Below are 22015 nucleotides of genomic sequence, written 5' to 3' on the forward strand. Positions count from 1 at the left end.
CAGTATGTATTATTATTTTAGATGTGTATGCCCTACTTATAGGATTGATTGCTCTGGTCATATCTATAATGAAGGTGATTCAGCTGGCAAACAGCTCGCTAGTGTGTCATTGTTAGGCACCCCTTTATTGTCGTCCGTTAACGCCGTGTGTGCCACAGTAGGGTAGGTTGTGTATTAATGCCTTGTCGCTCGGCCACAGGTGATGCACCCGCAGATCCCGGCCACGGACATCGTGTTCACGGTGGTGGAGCCGCCGGCCTACGGCTACCTGGAGCTAGAGCCCCCGTCGCTGTCGGCGCAGCCGAGCTGGAACGCCAGCGAGGAGGCGGGCGCGCTGCCCGGCTCGCTGTCGGAGTTCGACCAGGCGACGGTGGACGAGGGCCGGCTGCTGTACGTGCAGGCGGCGGCCAACCGCAGCCGCGACCACGTCACGCTGGACGTGGGCAACGGCGTGCGCTGGCTGCGCGGGCTGCGCCTGCAGCTGGTGGTGGTGCCGGAGCGCCTCTACCTGGCGCCCGCCGCCGCCGCCCAGGCCGTGCACGTGCGCGAGGGCGGCGCCGCCACGCTGCCCGCCGGCGCGCTCCTGCCCGCCGCCACAGAGTACTACCGCGGCAAGGTCACCGAGTTCCGCGTGGCGCGGCCGCCGCGCGCCGGCAGGCTGCGGCTCGCGCCGGCCTCCCCCAAGGGCGGCCCCACGGCGCCCACGCTGCTGCGCTTCACCACGGCCCAGCTGCAGGCCGGGCTCGTCCAGGTGACTCACCTGCCGCGTCTCGTATCAAACGCTCCGCGGCAGCACTAGCGGCCATGCTTCGTTACTCACCCTTTCCAAATTCCTTTCTCGATTATCGTTCGCCAGTCTGCTATATATTATTTAGTTATTTAATCTGATCTGGTTAGGGCCGTCAGAACCTCTCTTACATCCGACCATGTTTTCACACATATACTACCTTTTTTTTCCATCACAGTTACTTAATCTGTATATTGAGCAAGCAATAAAAGAAACAAAAGAAAAGTTCTGAGTGGGTGTTGAAATCCACGGAGAGGAAATAAAAACTTTGAGGTTCGACGATGACATTGTAATTATGTCAGAGACAGCAAAGGACCTGGAAGAGCAACTGAACGGAGGCTTTCAGACAGTCGTTCTTCCCGCGAACCGTACGCGACTGGAACAGAAAAGGGGGGTAATGACAGTGGCACGTAAAGTGCCCTCCGCCACACACCGTTGGGTGGCTTGCGGAGTATAAATGTAGATGTAGATGTACATGTAGACAGTGTCGGGTGATGCTAAGGGTATTAGATTAGGAAATGAGACGCTTAAAGTAGTAAAACAGTTTTGCTATTTGGGGAGCAAAATAACTGATGGTGGTCGAAGTAGAGAGGATATAAAATGTAGACTGGCAATGGATAGGAAAGCGTTTCTGAAGAAGAGAAATTTGTTAGCACCGAGTATAGATCTAGGGGTCAGGAAGTCTTTTCTGAAAGTATTTGCATGGAGTGTAGCCATGTATGGAAGTGAAACGTGGACGATAAATGGTTTAGACACAAAGAGAATAGAAGCTTTCGAAATGTGGTTCTACAGAAGAATGCTGAAGATTAGACCGGTAGATCACATAACTAACGAGATGGTATTGAATAGAATTAGGGAGAAGAGAAATTGGTGGCACAACTTGACTAGAGGAAGGGATCGGTTGGTAGGACATATTCTGAGGCATCAAGGGATCACCAATTTAGTATTGGAGGGCAGCGCGGAGGGTAAAAATTCTGGAGGTAGACCAAGAGATGGCAGATTCAGAACGATGTAGGTTGCAGTAGGTACTGGAAGATGAAGAAGCTTGCACAGGATAGAGTACCATGGAGAGTTGCATCAAACCAGTATCTGGACTGAAGACCACAACAACAACAGTTACCTAAGAAACAATAAAGAAAGTATATCGTTCCAGAGACCTTCTCAACTGTCAAACACCTATGTTGCGTATATGCAGGAGTTGACACTTGAAAATTTGTACCAACACTAGGATTCGAACCAGGGCCTCCAGCTCACTACGTAGATTCGCTAACCACTACGCCACCCTAGCTCAGTGACCTTGCACTCCTGCCTGGAGTACGTAGCATGCCTCCCTCTTCAGTCCTAATTCCCATTCGTGCTCCACCCAAGTTGGTATTCGCACTAGAGGTCTTTGAGTAGGCGGAATATCAAAGAGGTTGAGATGTGAAAGTGAATTAGGATTGAGGAGGGAGGCCGAGCGGTTCTGCAAAGCCACTGCGCCAAGTTGGTTAATGCATCTGCCTAGTGAACAAGAAATCTAGGTTTCTAATCCAGGCCTTGGTACAAATTTTCATTCGTTGCTTTTAGTCTGCATACTTACATCGTAGATGTCTGAGACTTCAAAAGGTCTCTGGAACCATGTACTTTAATTTGATTAAAGCACCCATGCCTAGGTTGCAGGCAGGATTCCCCGTTTCGATCGATTCTGAGGTGCTATTCCAAAACTGTTGGACAGCCTTTGCAGTGCTGTCCGAGTTTAGGGGGAATACCAAGTGGGCTGTGGCGTGAATGGGAATTCTGACTTAGGAGCGAGGCCTGCTAGGGAAGTTCAAGCAGTTGTGCAAAGCCACTGCGCCTGGGTGCCGTAGTGGTTAGTGCAACTATCTAGTGAGCAGCAGATCTCCGTTTCGAACCCAGCCTTGGTACAAAAATACTATTAAAATGATTTGAGTGTTGAAGCGGCAATTTGAGTAAATAAGACTGACTCTGACTTCATAAAAATTATTCTGGCAGTACTTGTATTACTGCAGCTGCTGCCACTATTAGTGATAATAGTAATATTAATAACAATGACAATAACAACGATAATCATTGTGTAGGATATAAAAAGAATTTATAAGTGTATAAAATAGATGTTTATGATATAGTGAGTTCAGGAGAAGGGAACTTTTAGACACTGTATCAATTAAGAATAGGTACAGGGAAATGAGGCAGATGTGGTTCGAAAGGAGGCTGTTCAAGAGTAACGAGTGCGTGCAGTAAAAGTAGTAATCCTTATTGCTGCTTTAATACAGGGCTGTCCAGCATACGGCCAACGGGCCATAACGTGGCCAGCGGCGACGAAGTATCAGCCCCGCCATAGTCCAACGAAACTGTTCATGACCGACAAAAGGAACAGATGGCAGATTTTTTGGAGAATTAAAAGTGGTTGAATGATTTGCCTTCTTTATTTTACGAACTAAATACATCGCCGACCTAAATTTAAAACTCGAAGGTAAAAATCAACTATGTGTACAAATGTATGGATACATTCAAGCATCTATTAAAATCCGCATCTTGTTCGAGAAACAGATAGAAGCAAGGCTTTCAACCATTGAGAGATCTTATCTACGTGCTATCAAGAGACACTGGACTCCAACAAGTACCTGCCTTTGCTTTAAAAATTAAGGAATCATGCTGAAGAAAGATTCACAGATTTTAAAAATGAAAAGCTCTATATGAAAGTGTTCTAAAATCCTTTTCTACTTCAAACTGCAGAAGTTATGTTACACGTACAGATGAAGTTGACTGGACTTAAAAATACTGAAATCCTGAAAACAACCTGCCATAGTTGCCTGCAGACTCAACTCATAGAATTTTATAAAAAAAATATATCGAGCCTGATCAGTATACCTACCTACCCAAGTTAGCAGTTGAATAACTGTGCTCATCCGGAAGCACATATATATGCGAACACTTTTTTCCGCAAGTGAAAAACGTAAAATCTAGAACGAGATATTCACTAACAGATGGCCATCTGAGCGGAATTCACAGAATTTCAACATCGAATATATACCCTAATATCAAGGAACTACGCAAAATAAATAAATAAATGTTTTTGGCTCCTTGAGTTTGTGTTGTATTTGTTTCATTTTTTCATTAATTTAAAGTTTTATATTCTAATATAAATACATGTTGCCTATCTACCTAGGTAACTTGAGTTTTATTTTCATTGGTTTAGTTCCTTTACAAAATCGTTTTCGGTCTTTCCCGCCACAATAATAAAAGTTAATAATGTGGCCCACTCAGAATTTCGGTTGGACACGCCTCCTTTAGTAGATAGGTCATTAACTGTCTTCTGAAGCTGGAGCTGTAACAGATTTATTGAAGACCTGTTGACGATGATGCTAGGTTGTTTTAAAATAAACTTTGCGACATCTGATCCCCGTAAAGGAGGTGTGTAAGGAACAGAACTCAATACTCAGAGATTTTTTTCCTTGCTTTGAACGTTGTTATTGTATGGAAAATACTGAAAAGAATGAGAAGTGCTTCTTGTTGGCTACATTTCTACTAGTTTAAACAATACCGCTCTATTTCTGTACTTGTTTTATCATAAATAAAACGACTGCTTCAATATTAATGGCTCTTGAAACAAAATCTTCTTCATTGGCACCTATAACCATTCAGATCTCAGGCAGGGTACCTAGAACGTTCTTAATAAATTATGTATTATGTAATTTGTCTCACTATATTTTGCTGTGTTGAGGTGGTCAGCATATTCCACAGTATTTGAATACCTTTCTCAATTTTTTGGATACAAATTAGTTATGTACAAACAGAGATACATTTTTTTTATTCACTTGAGAAATTTAAGTTTTTGGACGTTGGACATCGGACATTTCCACTCATCGGTTAAACAACAATCACAGAAATGTATCTTTCGTCCTTGCAACTGTTCTTTCTCCAAAATATTTCAAGCTTCCCTTTGCTTAAAAAAAAAAGTCTTGTGTTCCGACATATAACGAATGTCTTCTCATTGAAAAGTCAGGTACAGTTTGGATTCCGTAGAAATGTTGGAACACGTGAGGCAATACTGACCCTACGACTTATCTTAGAAGAAACATTATGGAAAGGCAAACCTACGTTTCTAGCATTTGTAGACTTAGAGAAAGCTTTTGACAATGTTGACTGGAATACTCTCTTTCAAATTATGAAGGTGGCAGGGGTAAAATACAGGGAGCGAAAGGCTATTTACAATTTGTACAGAAACCAGATGGCAGTTATAAGAGTCGAGGGGTATGAAAGGGAAGCAGTGGTTGGGAAGGGAGTGAGACAGGGTTGTAGCCTATCCCCGATGTTATTCAACCTGTATATTGAGCAAGCAATAAAGGAAACAAAAGAAAAGTTCAGAGTAGGTATTAAAATCCACGGAGAAGAAATAAAAACTTTGAGGTTCGCCGATGACATTGTAATTCTGTCAGAGACAGTAAACGACTTGGAAGAGCAGTTGAACGGAATGGACAGTGTCTTGAAAGGAGGATATAAGATGAACACCAACAAAAGCAAAACGAGGATAATGGAATGTAGTCGAATTAAGTCGGGTGATGCTGCGGGTATTAGATTAGGAAATGAGACACTTAAAGTAGTAAAGGAGTTTCGCTATTTGGGGAGCAAAAAACTGATGATGGTCGAAGTAGAGAGGATATAAAATGTATACTGGCAATGGCAAGGAAAGCGTTTCTGAAGAAGAGAAATTTGTTAACATCGAGTATAGATTTTAGTGTCGGGAACACGTTTCTGAAAGTATTTGTATGGAGTGTAGCCGTGTATGGAAGTGAAACGAGGACGATAAATAGTTTAGACAAGAAGAGAATAGAAGCTTTCGAAATGTGGTGCTACAGAAGAATGCTGAAGATTAGATGGGTAGGTATTGAATAGAAATGGGGAGAAGAGGAGTTTGTGGCACAACTTGACTATAAGAAGGGATCGGTTGGTAGGACATGTTCTGAGGCATTAAGGGATCACCAATTTAGTACTGGAGGACACCGTGGAGGGTAAAAATTGTAGAGAGAGACCAAGAGATGAATACATTAAGCAGATTCAGAAGGATGTCGGCTGGAGTAGGTACTGGGAGATGAAGAAGCACAGGATAGAGTAGCCTGGAGAGCTGCATCAAACCAGTCTCAGGACTGAAGACCACAACAACAACAGTTGCCGTAAAAGCAGTGCCAATGAATAAACTTAGCAAAGTCACGAGATTTGCGCAGTTACAACCACGTTATTTCGAAAAAACTCGGCATGTCTGTATCTCGTGGGCATTACTGAACAACTGGATCTCATTCAAATTTTGCAATCAGTACATCTACATTATGAACAAGAAGTGTCCTGTAAAACATTGTCAGCAGAAGATTATCTTTACTGCGGGATACACTTTAACCAGCTGTTGTTACATATCTATCGATACCTCAAGGCTCAGTATGCAGGCACACTAAAAAACAGGCTTAAACTGCCAGAAGATAGTAAATAATATAGTGTGTGTGGATATAGGAGTCTCACAGCCTGCCTAGAGCACAGCAGGCCCCTTCTCAGGCGCTGGTTAATGAGCCCACTGAGATTCTGCGTGACGTTGAAAAAGACCCTCCTAAACTCACCGACTCCATGATGCCCGAGTTGACGCAATGAGTAAATCCATGTAGGCTACTAACCTATGAAGTCATCTGCGTTACACTCACTGATCTATTCTGGAATTCTGATCATTTCTGGCTCCTGCAATCTACATCATTGAGTGTCCTTGGCACTGCAGCGAGTGGGGTCTTTCTACCCTTCCGTAATCTCCGCTCTAATGGGGGGTGGGCGGATGGCGGGGGGGGGGGGGGGAGGGGATTCGTGACGAAGCGCCCTAGACCGCGCGGCTACCCCGCGAATTTGTGTTTTGCCTTTTATACATATGTGAAATTTTTTAATTTCCCATCTGCGGTATCTGTCTGCGTGTTCGGGCTAATCTCAGAAACTACTGTACAGATTTTGATACGATTTTCACTGACAGATAGACTGATTCACGAGGAAGATTTTTGCCCATAACTCATAAATATTTCGTGCAAATTCGGTGAACTATGATGGATTTAACTCCAGACCACTGTGGAAACGATGTGGCTACCATCTATCGGTGAACGGCAGAGTTGGAGTCACGTAAGGTCTGCTGACTGCTGTGCTAGGCCGGTGAGAGCTGACACTGCTGGGAGGCCGGAGCGTTCTGCTGCCGACTTCCTAAACCACCTGCGACGTTTCAGATATTGAGCTGATAAGGACAGCTTTTTTTGGTGTAGAATTATTTTTTAAGAGGTGTGAAGGGAAGTGGGGGAAAGATCAGAGAAAAAATGTAGCTCGCACTGGTCTGGCACTGCAGTAATGATAGTTCCTAACGTTGTTCTCCGAATTTTAATCTCTGCACAATAGCCCGTAAAGCAAGACAAGTAGATATTTGATGACACTCTTACGAAGCTGGGGCACGTCACTAGAGTAATATAAAAATTACGTTACTGAATCACAGAAACAGGCTATGTAGTAGCTAATAGCCGGGCTTACTACACTGACTGTGGCGCTCTCGCGTTGTCGGCTCCATAGTGCACACGTCCGTTCATTGTGGTGCCTCCAAACTACATGACTGCGCTGAACAGTGCTCCAGATAGGAAGGAGCACATAAACATATTTACAAACTCCCCAACAGGGCGGGTGCTACACTGGGCAGTTATAAAGACGAAGTTTGACGTCACTATGAGTGATGAACATATTTAGTAACAAATTTAAATACTGTGTCTAACATAAAAGAGTTGAGACTGCTTACTTTACTAAGAAATTATTTGTCGAGGTATCTTTCTGGACAGCTTTCTCCGCCTGAATCTATCTCCTGAAGTGATGGAATTTAGTTAAAAGTACAATTAATGTTAGGAGTATAATGAAGGCTAATTAAATTTATTAGTTACGAACTAATAGCACTTGAGGATACGAAATTAATCTCCATATACAAAAGGCAATGTCCAGACTGACTGATCATCGCCCAGCCCAAACCACCAAGGATAGAAACTTAAAATTTGGGAAGGCGTGGATCTTACGTAGTGGGCATCTTTTAAAAAGGGAGTCTTCGAAATTCCAGCCCTAATGGATGAAATAGGGGACGAAGGGTGGTTTTGAAAAATTTTGATATTTAGGCAGTTTTCAAGCTAAACCAACGAAAACTGGTATTTCTTTTCTCGCTCAGAAGTAATGGTATTTCGTCTCTCGCTCAGAAATAAGGAAATACGTGTTTCAGCGTGTTTAGAAATTTACCCTATGGGGATGAAATAGTGGGCGAAATCTTTCTTTAAAAGTACATCATTATTAAAGAACTGTAACACAATTTTTAAATCTACATCTGTGAGCGTTGGTATTCCACTTCTCGGAAATAAATAAAGAACTACGAATTTCAATATTTCTGGAAATTCAACTTCTAAGAGACTGCAATAGAAGATAAAAATTTTAAGAAAATATTTCGTGACGTTAAAAAAATTTTAAAGCTAAATTTATAAACAATGGTGTTTCACTTCACGGTTGGATATAAAGAAATACACAAGCTGCGATATGGTCGCGAATTGAACAGTGATCCGAATATAGAAAAAATTTCTTTTACTTTTCGTCCCTGGTCACAAATATTCTTTTCATATGACTACCTGTTTCGGTCTATAATGACCATCTTCAGATTTGTTTTATAAGAACATGTCAGAATATATTGGAGCCATAGTGGCATCGTCAAATGTCGAACACAAAATCAGCGCCAGCATCGTCAAATGCATATAAATAACAGCATATGCAAAGCTGACAAGAGGAATTTTTCATAGGTTGTTATTTATATATATTTGACGATGATGGCGGCGATTTTCTGTTTAATATTTGACAATGACACTACGGCTCCATTATATCAGGACATGTTTTTAGAAAACAGATCTGAAGATGTCATTATAGACCGTAACCGGTAGTCTGATGACAAAAAAATTGTGGGCATAGACGTGAAGTAAATGAAATTTATAAAGAAATATTTGTTAGGGAATGAGAGATGCTATGGAAATATCCCTACGAAAACGCAAGAAGCATGATTATAAAAAACTGTGGACTCCAGCTAACGGAATTGCTTTTTGGTCTGAAGTACATTCCGAAAAGACCATGTTTATATAGCCTGAATTAGCGTAAGAAGCTTAGGTGTTACAGTTTGTGAACAACATGAAAATTCGGTTAAATAAAAACAACAACAAAATCTATGCAGGCCATACAGTGTATGCAAGCGAAGCACGGGCTCTAGTCTAGTTTAATAAATAAAATTATTATATACATCATTTATAGCAGGAAAACTGAAAAGAGAGAGACTTAAAGTGTTCGAGATATGGTGCTATGGAAAGAAGCTGTAAATTACATGAGCTGGTAAGAAATGAATAAGCGCTCCACACAGCTCACATTCTAAGTACTATTACTTGTTGTTTATACATCGGCGGGTTGAGGAAGTTACGGAAAAACTGACAGGACGTACGGACGTGATGATAGAATATGCGTTAAGATATCAAGGATTAACTTTCATTGTACCAGAGTGAGCCACAGAGGGTAAACACTGTAGGAGAAAACAGAGATGGAAATGCACCCAACAAATAATTGAGGTTGTATTGTATTGTATTGCATGTTAACCGGGGACCTAGAAACGACGGAGAGGCTCCGTCCCCGCCGCAGCCGCAGTCGTTCACAACCCCACGACGACTGTCGCAGTCCACTTCACCCCTCCACCGCCCCACACCGAACCCAGGGTTATTGTGTGGTTCGGCCCCCGGTGGACCCCCCAGGGAACGTCTCACACCAGACGAGTGTAACTCCTATGTTTGCGTCGTAAACTAATGGTGGCGTACGCGTACGTGGTGAACTTGTTTGCGCAGCAATCGCCGACATAGTGTAACTGAGGCGGAATAAAGGGAACCAGCCTGGCGGATTCGTGCCGGGGACCAGGCGCTCCTTCCCGCCCGGAAAGCCGTGCGTTAGGCCGCAAGGCCAACTGGGCGGGCTAATAATTGAGGTTACGGAGTGCAATTGTTACTTCGAGGTGAAGGTAACCACAGGAGAGGAATCTGTGACGGGCTGCATAAAGCAGTCAGAGGAGTCACGACAAATAAAAAATTAAAAGAATCAGTCAGTCAGTGAGAATGTACGTGAAATTCATGGGCAGTGCACACCCACTGAGAGCTTCTCAAGTGGTCTCTCTGTGTGTTTTGTGGCTTCAGAGAAAACTTGACGTGTGCAGGCAGCTACTAGCTACAACTCCTATTAGCAGTCATCACTTAGGCACACAAACAAAATCTTCCATAACCCGCCAGAAAATCGTGGAATGCCTTATTTCACACCTAGAAGTGAGCTGTTTTTTCACCAAGGATAATATCGAAGTGTCCCGCAGTGGGAGGATCTCTCCGTCATCGTTTCTGCATTCTGTGGGTGTGTCCATACAACTGACTGGCCAACTCGAATGCTTCTCGCCGATTGTATTATATAACAGTACCTTCCGTACCAGTTGAGTAGCGCACCTTCTCCCATACCAAAAAACATTCTCTCTCTCTCTCTCTCTCTCTCTCACACACACACACACACACACACACACACACACACATACACAAACACACACACACACACACCGCAGTTATTATTCCGAGTTACATTTTCTTCGATACCTGCCAACATCCAGTTGATTTTGTATGTCCATTCTTTTGATGGAAGCTTTGAGGGAATTTGACCGTTCACTTATGTTTAAAAATTTAACACCTATATCCGTTCGTTCGATGATTTTGTAATATAGCTACCAGTTTCCGTGATTCAATACACCATATCGTATACGACATTCTGTTAGTGGCCAACATCTGTGAACTGGTTTCCGCAGACTGTAAAAACGATGTTGTTCCTCCAACCATCAACTTGGTCGTTAATGGTTAGAGACATAAACGAAAGTTGGTGGGCGTGTTTCTGCACCTGATATATGATGTCCGTTCAAATTTAGCGCCAGTTGCATAAGGGCTAGTGCACCAGTATGAGCATACAAACTAGGTATGCTTTAAATGAACGCTGTAACAGTCGTGATCGTTAGTTACCTGTGAGATTGCACGTCTTGAGTTGATTTTAGTGACGAACGCTTTTAAGGCGACAGAGACGCCATTGCCAACACCTCACTGAGTTTGACTGGGCTACAAGGAGTTGTATGTTCCTCGTAAGATACTCCAGAAAGATTTGGCAAGACTGTGGCCACTGTACAACACTGCTGACAGCGCTGGTCACAAGAATGTAGGGTCCTAAGAAGACCGGGCTCCCGACGGCCACGTGTCAATACTGAGAGTGAAGACCATCGTGTTCAGCGTACTACGTCTGCAGCAGCAATTTAAGCAGCAGTTAGCACTACAGTGACACAACGAACCGTTACAAATCGGTTTCTCCAGGGATAGAACCGAGCTAGGCGCCCTTTAGCGGGCATTCAGCTGAACCCAGACTACAGCTTATTGCAAGTTTAGTGGTAACAAGCTAGAGCTTACTGGAGGGCAGGATGGAGGTGTATGTGTTTTCAGATGAAAGCTGTTTCTGCCTCCGGCCAGTGATGCCGATGTTTTAGTTAGGAGGAAGCCTGTTGAGGGCCAGCAACAAACCTGACTTCGTGCTAGACCTACACCTGGATTTTGTGGTGCGTTTTCGTATGACGGCAGTAGCACTCTCGCGGCTAACCGACCCACCCTGACAGGAAATTAACGTCAGTCTGGTGATACGACCTGTTGTGCTGCCATTCATGAACAGCATTCTACGGGATGTTTTCCAACAGGGTAATGCTGGCCGAAATGCCGTTGTTGTAACACAACATGTTGCAACCCAACATCTGTCCACATGTTGCCTTGGTCTATCAGAGCGCCGCATATGTCTGCGGTCGAACACCACTCCAGCGTCATCAAGAACCAGGATTAACCGTTCCTTTACTAACCGATGACTTGCTACCGGCACGGAACTGCAGCCCACAAACTGACGTCTTGCAACTGTACAGCCCAATCAATGGATGTTTGCATGTCTCGTTAGCGAGATGAAAGCAGAGCTCACCATCTGCAGCGTCGTTGACAGGACTGACTGCGGACCTCTGGTATAGAGTCGAGTGGAGTGTCTGAATCAGAGGCTGAGACGGTTCTGCGACCGTTTAGGCTGCTGCAGATTCCTCGACTTGCGCCATAGGGTGGTGGGGTTTCGGGTTCCGCTGGATAGGTCAGGAGTCCACTGCACACAGCAGGCGGCTATATGGGTAGCAGGGGTTGTGTGGCGTGAACTGGGCGGTTTTTTAGGTTAGATGGCCTCGGGCAAGTACAGAAAGGGCAACAGCCTCAAAGGGTGCGGGGCAAAGTCAGGACATGCGGGGACCAAGCAGCAAAAAATGGCTGTGAGCACTATGGGACTCAACATCTGAGGTCATCAGTACCTTAGAACTTAGAACTACTTAAACCTGACTAACCTAAGGACACACATCCATGCCCGAGGCAGGATTCGAACCTGCGACCGTAGCGGTCGCGCGGTTCCAGACTGAAGCGCCTATAACCTCTCGGCCACAACGGCCGGCACCAAGCAGCAATCGGAATTGTAGTTGTAATCTGTTGAAGCTGCGTTGGTAAAGTACCGGAAATTCAAGCGGTGATAGAAAGCACCGAAGCTGAAATCATTATAGGTAAATTCCGCCGAAATTTTTACAGAGGCACAGACGGTGTTTAGAAAGGATAGATTGCATGCAACCGGTGGTGGCGTGTTTGTCGCTGTTAGTAGTAGTTTATCCTGTAGTGAAACAGAAGTGGATAGTTAGATGTAGATTACTTTCAGCATTGTAGCGGTGACACCGGTTATTAATGTACCAGCATTTCATATTTCCAAAGGCTTATCTCGCGCTTACATTAAGCTGTGAACATGCAATCTTAATCACTTACACATGTCACCTACACAAACGTAGTCCCGAAATCTTATTACTCTACATTAATTAGAGTTTGGTGTTGCGACTGTATGAACTTGGATGGTCTTACACGAACCACTCGCTGTGAGTAATAATAGCCGGCCGAAGTGGCCGTGCGGTTAAAGGCGCTGCAGTCTGGAACCGCAAGACCGCTACGGTCGCAGGTTCGAATCCTGCCTCGGGCATGGATGTTTGTGATGTCCTTAGGTTAGTTAGGTTTAACTAGTTCAAAGTTCTAGGGGACTAATGACCTCAGCAGTTGAGTCCCATAGTGCTCAGAGCCATTTGAACCATTTTGAGTAATAATAAAGCTTTTATCAATTCCGAGTGGAGTGTCGTAGTCAAGAACCTCCTAGAACAGAAAATTAATTAGAAAGTTGTCCGCATTTGTAAGTTTTGGCGGTAGCTACATAGGACTGTTGACATCCCGTTCTACGGGTGTGTGTTGCAGTACGAGCACGACGGCAGCGAGACGCTGAGCGACGACCTGATGGTGGTGGGCGTGGCCGGCGAGAAGCGCAGCGAGCCCGCCACGGTGCGCGTCCACGTGGCGCCCGTCAACGACGAGCCGCCCACGCTCGTCAACAACACCGGGCTCGTCGTCTGGGACGGCGCCTCCGCCGTCATCACGCCCGCTCACCTCGGTGAGTTTACCCTGACCGTGGCCCGGGAATACCTAGCTGTGGAGCGAGCACTCTGGTGCGCCGAACAGGTACATTGTATCCTAGGTCACGTGAGCCCCGTGCGGCACAACGTTTGGCCTTAACCTGTCTGCTGATGCTGAACGCCATTACCTCGCTATTGGGCAAACAAGACACTCACCCCTGCCCCCGAAGTACAGCCGACTCTGTACACATCTTTCACAGCTATTACTAACAGACCGCATTCGACATCTGGAACGAACTGAAGGCCGCATTTACACCCAGACTGCTGGATAATGGTCCACATTAAAGGCCCGTACCGCAAACATTTAAAACAAGCCAATGTCTTACTGTGAGTGCTGGCTTTCACAGTGAATTTCCTTGATGAAATCTTCTTTTGTTAACAGCCGAGTCATGACTCCCTTTTGTGGCTACGTTTCGACGAGTTTTCTACTCGCTATCTTCAGTCGAAGTGTCATGTTCACGTTCAGTTCTCCCGTCTGTTGGGGCCCCAATGGGTGGACCAGTCGCCTACCTCCAGAAATATCGCTGCCAGTAGTGGCAAGGCCTCCAGGCGAGGCATCATCTCAAAAGGTGATGTGCTCCCTGCCGCCGTTGGATAAGCAGCTGAGCAGCAAGTCGTATACTCCTAGCTCACTCATTTGTTACATAGTTTAATTCTTAATTTCTTTGCGTGTTTTTGGTTCTTGCATTGTTTAATTCATAAATTTCGGGCGTATTATAGTATTTGAGAGTGTAGCATCGTGTTTTAGTACCTGAATAGTGTAATTTCGCTTAGTCTCCTTCCGCCGCCGAGCAGTGTCAGCAGTGCGCAAGTAGCAGCATTACTGCATTTACTAGGCAATCTTGTATTTTAATAACCGTTTAAATTTTGTCGATTTGTTTGCGCTCTCTGTAGATTAGTTCAGACGTTCTTAGCAAAACAGTTTTTAGCATGGATAGGGACTGCAACTGCTGTGTTCGGATGCAGGCTGAGTTGGCATCCCTTCGCTCCCAGCTTCAGGCAGTGTTGGCTTCGGTCACACAGCTTGAGGCTGTTGCCAATGGGCATCACTGTGGGGGTCGGGATGGGGGCTTGTCGGGGACGGCCAGCTCGTCCCACGCATCCCCTGATCGGACTACGACTGTGGTTGCCCGGGATACTGCCCGCATTGAGGCTGATCCCTCACCTGTGGTAGAGTGGGAGGTCGTTTCAAGGTGTGGCAGGGGGCGAAAGACATTCCGGAGGGCTGAACGGAAAGCCTCTCCAGTTTGTCTGACGAACCGGTTTCAGGCTCTGTCTCAGGCTGATACTGATCTTCGGCCTGACATGGCTGCTTGTCCTGTTCCAGAGGTTGCCCCTCAGTCTGCAAGATCCGGGCAGTCGCAGAGGGTGGGCTTACTGGTAGTTGGGAGCTCCAACGTCAGGCGCGTAATGGGGCCCCTTAGGGAAATGGCAGCAAGAGAGGGGAAGAAAACCAATGTGCACTCCGTGTGCATACCGGGGGGAGTCATTCCAGATGTGGAAAGGGTCCTTCCGGATGCCATGAAGGGTACAGGGTGCACCCATCTGCAGGTGGTCGCTCATGTCGGCACCAATGATGTGTGTCGCTATGGATCGGAGGAAATCCTCTCTGGCTTCCGGCGGCTATCTGATTTGGTGAAGACTGCCAGTCTCGCTAGCGGGATGAAAGCAGAGCTCACCATCTGCAGCATCGTCGACAGGACTGACTGCGGACCTTTGGTACAGAGCCGAGTGGAGGGTCTGAATCAGAGGCTGAGACGGTTCTGCGACCGTGTGGGCTGCAGATTCCTCGACTTGCGCCATAGAGTGGTGGGGTTTCGGGTTCCGCTGGATAGGTCAGGAGTCCACTACACGCAACAAGCGGCTACACGGGTAGCAGGGGTTGTGTGGCGTGGGCTGGGCGGTTTTTTAGGTTAGATGGCCTTGGGCAAGTACAGAAAGGGCAACAGCCTCAACGGGTGCGGGGCAAAGTCAGGACATGCGGGGACCAAGCAGCAATCGGTATTGTAATTGTCAACTGTCGAAGCTGCGTTGGTAAAGTACCGGAACTTCAAGCGCTGATAGAAAGCACCGAAGCTGAAATCGTTATAGGTACAGAAAGCTGGCTTAAACCAGAGATAAATTCTGCCGAAATTTTTACAAAGGTACACACGGTGTTTAGAAAGGATAGATTGCATGCAACCGGTGGTGGAGTGTTCATCGCTGTTAGTAGTAGTTTATCCTGTAGTGAAGTAGAAGTGGATAGTTCCTGTGAATTATTATGGGTAGAGGTTACACTAAACAACCGAACTGGGTTAATAATTGGCTCCTTTTACCGACCTCCCGACTCAGCAGCATTAGTGGCAGAACAACTGAGAGAAAATTTGGAATACATTTCACATAAATTTTCTCAGCATGTTATAGTCTTAGGTGGAGATTTCAATTTACCAGATATAGACTGGCACACTCAGATGTTTAGGACGGGTGGTAGGGACAGAGCATCGAGTGACATTATACTGAGTGCACTATCCGAAAATTACCTCGAGCAATTAAACAGAGAACCGACTCGTGGAGATAACATCTTGGACCTACTGATAACAAACAGACCCGAACTTTTCGAATCTGTATGTACAGAACAGGGAATCAGTGATCATAAGGCCGTTGCAGCATCCCTGAATATGGAAGTTAATAGGAATATAAAAAAAGGGAGGAAGGTTTATCTGTTTAGCAAGAGTAATAGAAGGCAGATTTCAGACTACCTAACAGATCAAAACGAAAATTTCTGTTCCGACACTGACAATGTTGAGTGTTTATGGAAAAAGTTCAAGGCAATCGTAAAATGCGTTTTAGACAGGTACGTGCCGAGTAAAACTGTGAGGGACGGGAAAAACCCACCGTGGTACAACAACAAAGTTAGGAAACTACTGCGAAAGCAAAGAGAGCTCCACTCCAAGTTTAAACGCAGCCAAAACCTCTCAGACAAACTGAAGCTAAACGATGTCAAAGTTTGCGTAAGGAGGGCTATGCGTGAAGCGTTCATTGAATTCGAAAGTAAAATTCTATGTACCGACTTGACAGAAAATCCTAGGAAGTTCTGCTCTTACGTTAAATCAGTAAGTGGCTCGAAACAGCATATCCAGACACTACGGGATGATGATGGCATTGAAACAGAGGATGACACGCGTAAAGCTGAAATACTAAACACCTTTTTCCAAAGCTGTTTCACAGAGGAAGACCGCACTGCAGTTCCTTCTCTAAATCCTCGCACAAACGAAAAAATGGCTGACATCGAAATAAGTGTCCAAGGAATAGAAAAGCAACTGGAATCAGTCAATAGAGGAAAGTCCACTGGACCTGACGGGATACCAATTCGATTCTACACAGAGTACGCGAAAGAACTTGCCCCCCTTCTAACAGCCGTGTACCGCAAGTCTCTAGAGGAACGGAGGGTTCCAAATGATTGGAAAAGAGCACAGATAGTCCCAGTCTTCAAGAAGGGTCGTCGAGCAGATGCGCAAAACTATAGACCTATATCTCTTACGTCGATCTCTTGTAGAATTTTAGAACATGTTTTTTGCTCGCGTATCATGTCATTTCTGGAAACCCAGAATCTACTATGTAGGAATCAACATGGATTCCGGAAACAGCGATCGTGTGAGACCCAACTCGCCTTATTTGTTCATGAGACCCAGAAAATATTAGATACAGGCTCCCAGGTAGATGCTATTTTTCTTGACTTCCGGAAGGCGTTCGATACAGTTCCGCACTGTCGCCTGATAAACAAAGTAAGAGCCTACGGAATATCAGACCAGCTGTGTGGCTGGATTGAAGAGTTTTTAGCAAACAGAACACAGCATGTTGTTATCAATGGAGAGACGTCTACAGACGTTAAAGTAACCTCTGGCGTGCCACAGGGGAGTGTTATGGGACCATTGCTTTTCACAATATATATAAATGACTTAGTAGATAGTGTCGGAAGTTCCATGCGGCTTTTCGCGGATGATGCTGTAGTATACAGAGAAGTTGCTGCATTAGAAAATTGTAGCGAAATACAGGAAGATCTGCAGCGGATAGGCACTTGGTGCAGGGAGTGGCAACTGACCCTTAACATAGACAAATGTAATGTATTGCGAATACATAGAAAGAAGGATCCTTTATTGTATGATTATATGATAGCGGAACAAACACTGGTAGCAGTTACTTCTGTAAAATATCTGGGAGTATGCGTACGGAACGATTTGAAGTGGAATGATCATATAAAACTAATTGTTGGTAAGGCGGGTACCAGGTTGAGATTCATTGGGAGAGTGCTTAGAAAATGTAGTCCATCAACAAAGGAGGTGGCTTACAAAACACTCGTTCGACCTATACTTGAGTATTGCTCATCAGTGTGGGATCCGTACCAGGTCGGGTTGACGGAGGAGATAGAGAAGATCCAAAGAAGAGCGGCGCGTTTCGTCACTGGGTTATTTGGTAACCGTGATAGCGTTACGGAGATGTTTAATAAACTCAAGTGGCAGACTCTGCAAGAGAGGCGCTCTGCATCGCGGTGTAGCTTGCTCGCCAGGTTTCGAGAGGGTGCGTTTCTGGATGAGGTATCGAATATATTGCTTCCCCCTACTTATACTTCCCGAGGAGATCACGAATGTAAAATTAGAGAGATTAGAGCGCGCACGGAGGCTTTCAGACAGTCGTTCTTCCCGCGAACCATACGCGACTGGAACAGGAAAGGGAGGTAATGACAGTGGCACGTAAAGTGCCCTCCGCCACACACCGTTGGGTGGCTTGCGGAGTATCAATGTAGAATGTAGATGTAGAAGACGCGGACGTCCTTATTTTGTACGGTCCTCTTAGTTTCAATTTTTCAGAAGACAACTGATATGAATTAATGGACCCCTCACCTCTCAAACTCTTCGTTTCTGGTGTCAGATTATCTGTTGCTCCCAGTCCAACTCATGTGCTCCAGTTTGTAAAATCGCTAAGAATTTTAGAAAAATCATAGCGGAATTTTAATAGCCATAAGTGAACTCGATATCATGGAAACCTGATTTATTTTGGTACCAACTTTCTCCAAATCAAGCCACATAAAATTCTTTCGGGAGCAGATTCTTGAGCACTTCAGGATGGGCAAAATCGTTTTCATACGACTTTGTGCTTCAAAAAAATGTTCAAATGTGTGTCAAATCTTATGGGACTTAACTGCTAAGGTCATCAGTCCCTTAGCCTACACACTACAAAATCTAAATTGTCCTAAGGACAAACACACACACCCATTTCCGAGGGAGGATTCGAACCTCCGCCGGAACCAGCCGCACAGCCCATGACTGTAGCTCCTCAGACCGATCGGCTAACCCCGCGCGGCTTTTTTCGTCAACGAGATACTGAGGGAAATGTACAAAGAGCCGTAAGACCCTTAGTGTCGGACCGATAGCTTAGTAATCAGAGACATCATAATAGGTCCACGCGACCACCGAGAGCTTTTTAGCGCGCATTTCAGAACTCCAATTAACAAACGCATCTTTTGTACAAAATATTTTCTGTCGTAGTAATTGCACTAAACGGTAGCCAGGAAGTTCTTTTACACTTGCAACTACTTCATTGCTATTTTAATGGCACAGTAATTGTCCCAAAACATCTGTATGTAAGGCACCTTTAACCCTGCACAGCTTCATATGCCTATATGTCTGCCTACTCATCTACTTCATCAGCTACAGTGCCCATTTTCAAGTGGAACTGCATTGTGCTCCTTTTAACTCCACTTTCTGCAGCACGCTTTCTGGTCGACTTACAGGGCAAATGCATCACTGATGCACCAACTTCGGTCACGTTTCCCTTTAGGTTGATGGATGACCGGAGCGAGAGACAGCCGATACAATTTCCAGGCGAGAAGTTTTCATCTCCCGCGTGATCGACGTCAGTGAACTTGGTGGCTCCTAACCGAACTGTTCGTGAGACATCTCCATTCCCTGCGAGATATTTTCTTTCTTATGCTTTGGACATGGACTCAAACAATTGTCACTAAGCGCTCTTCCAAAGTGAGGTCATCGCAATCTGTTATTGTTCTTCTCCAAAGACAAACAGGAAAACAATAAACTGCTCTACATACGAAATTTATTCTCTTCCCCAGGATTCACGTGGTAGTTAAGCGGCAACCACGTTGCAATTCACCTGAGGAGCAATGTTGCCATATCAGTGACTGAGATACAGAGTTCAAATATTAAATACCTCACTTGTTACTCTGTTACATGCATTTAGCCCAAGTGTAAAGGCAGTTTCTAGCCACATTGTACTAGCCACTGGAAACTGCAAAAATTTCCAATTACCTGCTGAAGCATTATGACGGTCGTACCGGTCACTGTAACTGCAACATACAAAACTACCATAGTGACTGTATTCTTCAATGCAGGCGAATAACGACATCGTAGCAGCAGAGAAAGCTGTCATTGCAATCATAAATTATAAAGTGAAATTTCATACAATGAAATAGCAGCCTTAAATTGTAGAGACTGTTGACATGAAAACTACCTAAAAACCTTTTTTGTCGGTTTTCTATCAGAAAACATAGGTTCAGCCTAGTGTCTATGGATACCAAATACGGTTCGCAATGAAATTGACGTAAGGCTGTGAAGAAATGAATGCGGGGACATTTCACTAGACTGCAACAAGTGTCACAGCTCGCATATCGCTCTTTTTGTAGATACGAAGAGAGAAGTACCACAATTTCTTACGTTTTTACTTTCCTTGATAATATTTTTGAATCTGTTTTAACAGCATGCAATGGCGTTTTGAAACGGTTTCAAAATGGGCCAAATAGAACGTGTCTAGAAAATCGTCACATTAGCAGCTACGATACGCAGTTTTATGTTTCTGTATTACTTTTAATGGATTTTCTTTCTATTTTTATAAAAGGCAAACCCGCAGTAACGTTCTACAGTTTCCTCTATATGTTTGGCGCATCTTATGTAAAAGTGTCCAGCACATCGCAGAATAAATGTCACGTGGTAAATTCATAGAATTAAATAAGGGTAAATCAAAGCCAACTAACTCTTGTACACACACACACACACACACACACACACAGACTGAAATTTTTTAGGAACTAATGGTTTTTTTTCTGGTACGTGGATTTTAATCCTCGTTGATCCTTAGGAAACATAAATTACTTCTTCTTCCCTTTTCCGTGCATTCGTCCCGTATCACCGCAGGGTTGGCATTGTTATCTACGGGTTTGGCATGGTTATATTAAAGAATTTCCTTCTTGTTGCCATCCCTTGCCCACTTGGACAGAATACGTGTACCCCAACTGTCCGCGTGTAGTGTTACTTACGTGGAAGTGAGCTTAAGTGTTCTGAATGTTTTCGAATCGTGTTACAGTACCGGGAGTTGGGTACAAGCCCAGAATTCACCTAGGGGATGTGAAAAACCGCCTGAAAAGCTCACCCGTTCCGGCCTGTACACTGGCCCTTTTTGTTACTACGCTATGGTATACCCACCCGCACACCGCTCTGCCCCCTGCCCCCCCCCCCCCCCTCCCGGTGTGACTCGTTTCAAAATTATTTGGGACTGTTCAGGAAATAACTCATATAAGTCATTCCCTCACGCGCTCACGTGAGTGTACCTTCAATGTCGCTCACTCTTCATGTGGTCTCATCGGGGAAACTACTGCCACATCAGTATATGTCCTTTAGTCAGGCGACTGAAGACAGGAAAAATATCCTCTCATAAGCAGCGTTTTAACTCCGACCGCCGATGAGAAATTGCGTCAGCAAAATGGTAATAACAAAAGTATAACAGAGGTGTTCTCGGTTCAGGATGACAGCGACGGTCTTACGATGTGTTGCGCGTTTAAATGGTATGAGCTCAGGCGGCTGGCACCTTTATACTTAATACTAATTTACTATACCATGGCCTCCTTTCAAATTGGATGCTTGTGACATAAACATTGTACACATGACTTACCTCTCTAAAAAAAGAATTTAATGGTGATAGCACTAGCACCACAGGAACAACGCCAATAGCAAGAAAAGAACATGCAATTGTCGTCAGATATACACATAATAAAAAAAAGTTTTGCGTCACCACTGTTCCAAGAGTTCCGGAACCTGCACAGAAAAATTGCAGTAGACATTAGCATAAACATCATTTCCGCCCTTCTTATTGCTCATGAAAACCACACATTGCATGTCGTACCACCATACAGCGAGACCTTCAAAGGTGGTGGTCCAGATTGCTGTACACACCGGTAGCTCTAATACCCAGCAGCACGTCCTCTTGCATGGATGCATGCCTGTATTCGTCGTGGCATACTATCCACAAATTCATCAAGGTACTGCTGGTCCAAATTGTCCCACTTCTCAACGGCGATTCGGCGTAGATCTCTCCGAGTGGTTGGTGGGTCACGTCGTCCATAAACAGCCCTTCTCGATCTATCCCAGCCCATGTTCGATAGGGTTCATGTCTGGAGAACATGCTGGCCACTCTAGTCGAGCGATGTCGTTATCCCTAAGGAAGTCATTCACAAGATGTGCACGATGGGGGCGCGAATTGTCGTCCATGAAGACGAATGCCTCTCCAAATACTGCCGATATGGTTCCACTATCGGT

At 44.9% G+C, this 22015-nt stretch overlaps 1 protein-coding gene across 1 annotated transcript in view; it reads left to right on the forward strand.

Moving 5' to 3' along the window:
* The window catches only part of LOC124796073 (chondroitin sulfate proteoglycan 4), a 543527-nt gene that overhangs the window by 446094 nt on the left and 75418 nt on the right, over positions 1 to 22015 (forward strand). Inside the window, exons 15-16 of the mRNA XM_047260159.1 lie at positions 200 to 751; positions 13219 to 13411. Of these exons, the coding sequence (XP_047116115.1) occupies positions 200 to 751; positions 13219 to 13411 (745 nt within the window). The remainder of the gene's footprint in view (positions 1 to 199; positions 752 to 13218; positions 13412 to 22015) is intronic.

The sequence above is a fragment of the Schistocerca piceifrons genome, chromosome 4 (genome assembly GCF_021461385.2).
Source record: "Schistocerca piceifrons isolate TAMUIC-IGC-003096 chromosome 4, iqSchPice1.1, whole genome shotgun sequence".
Taxonomy (NCBI): domain Eukaryota; kingdom Metazoa; phylum Arthropoda; class Insecta; order Orthoptera; family Acrididae; genus Schistocerca; species Schistocerca piceifrons.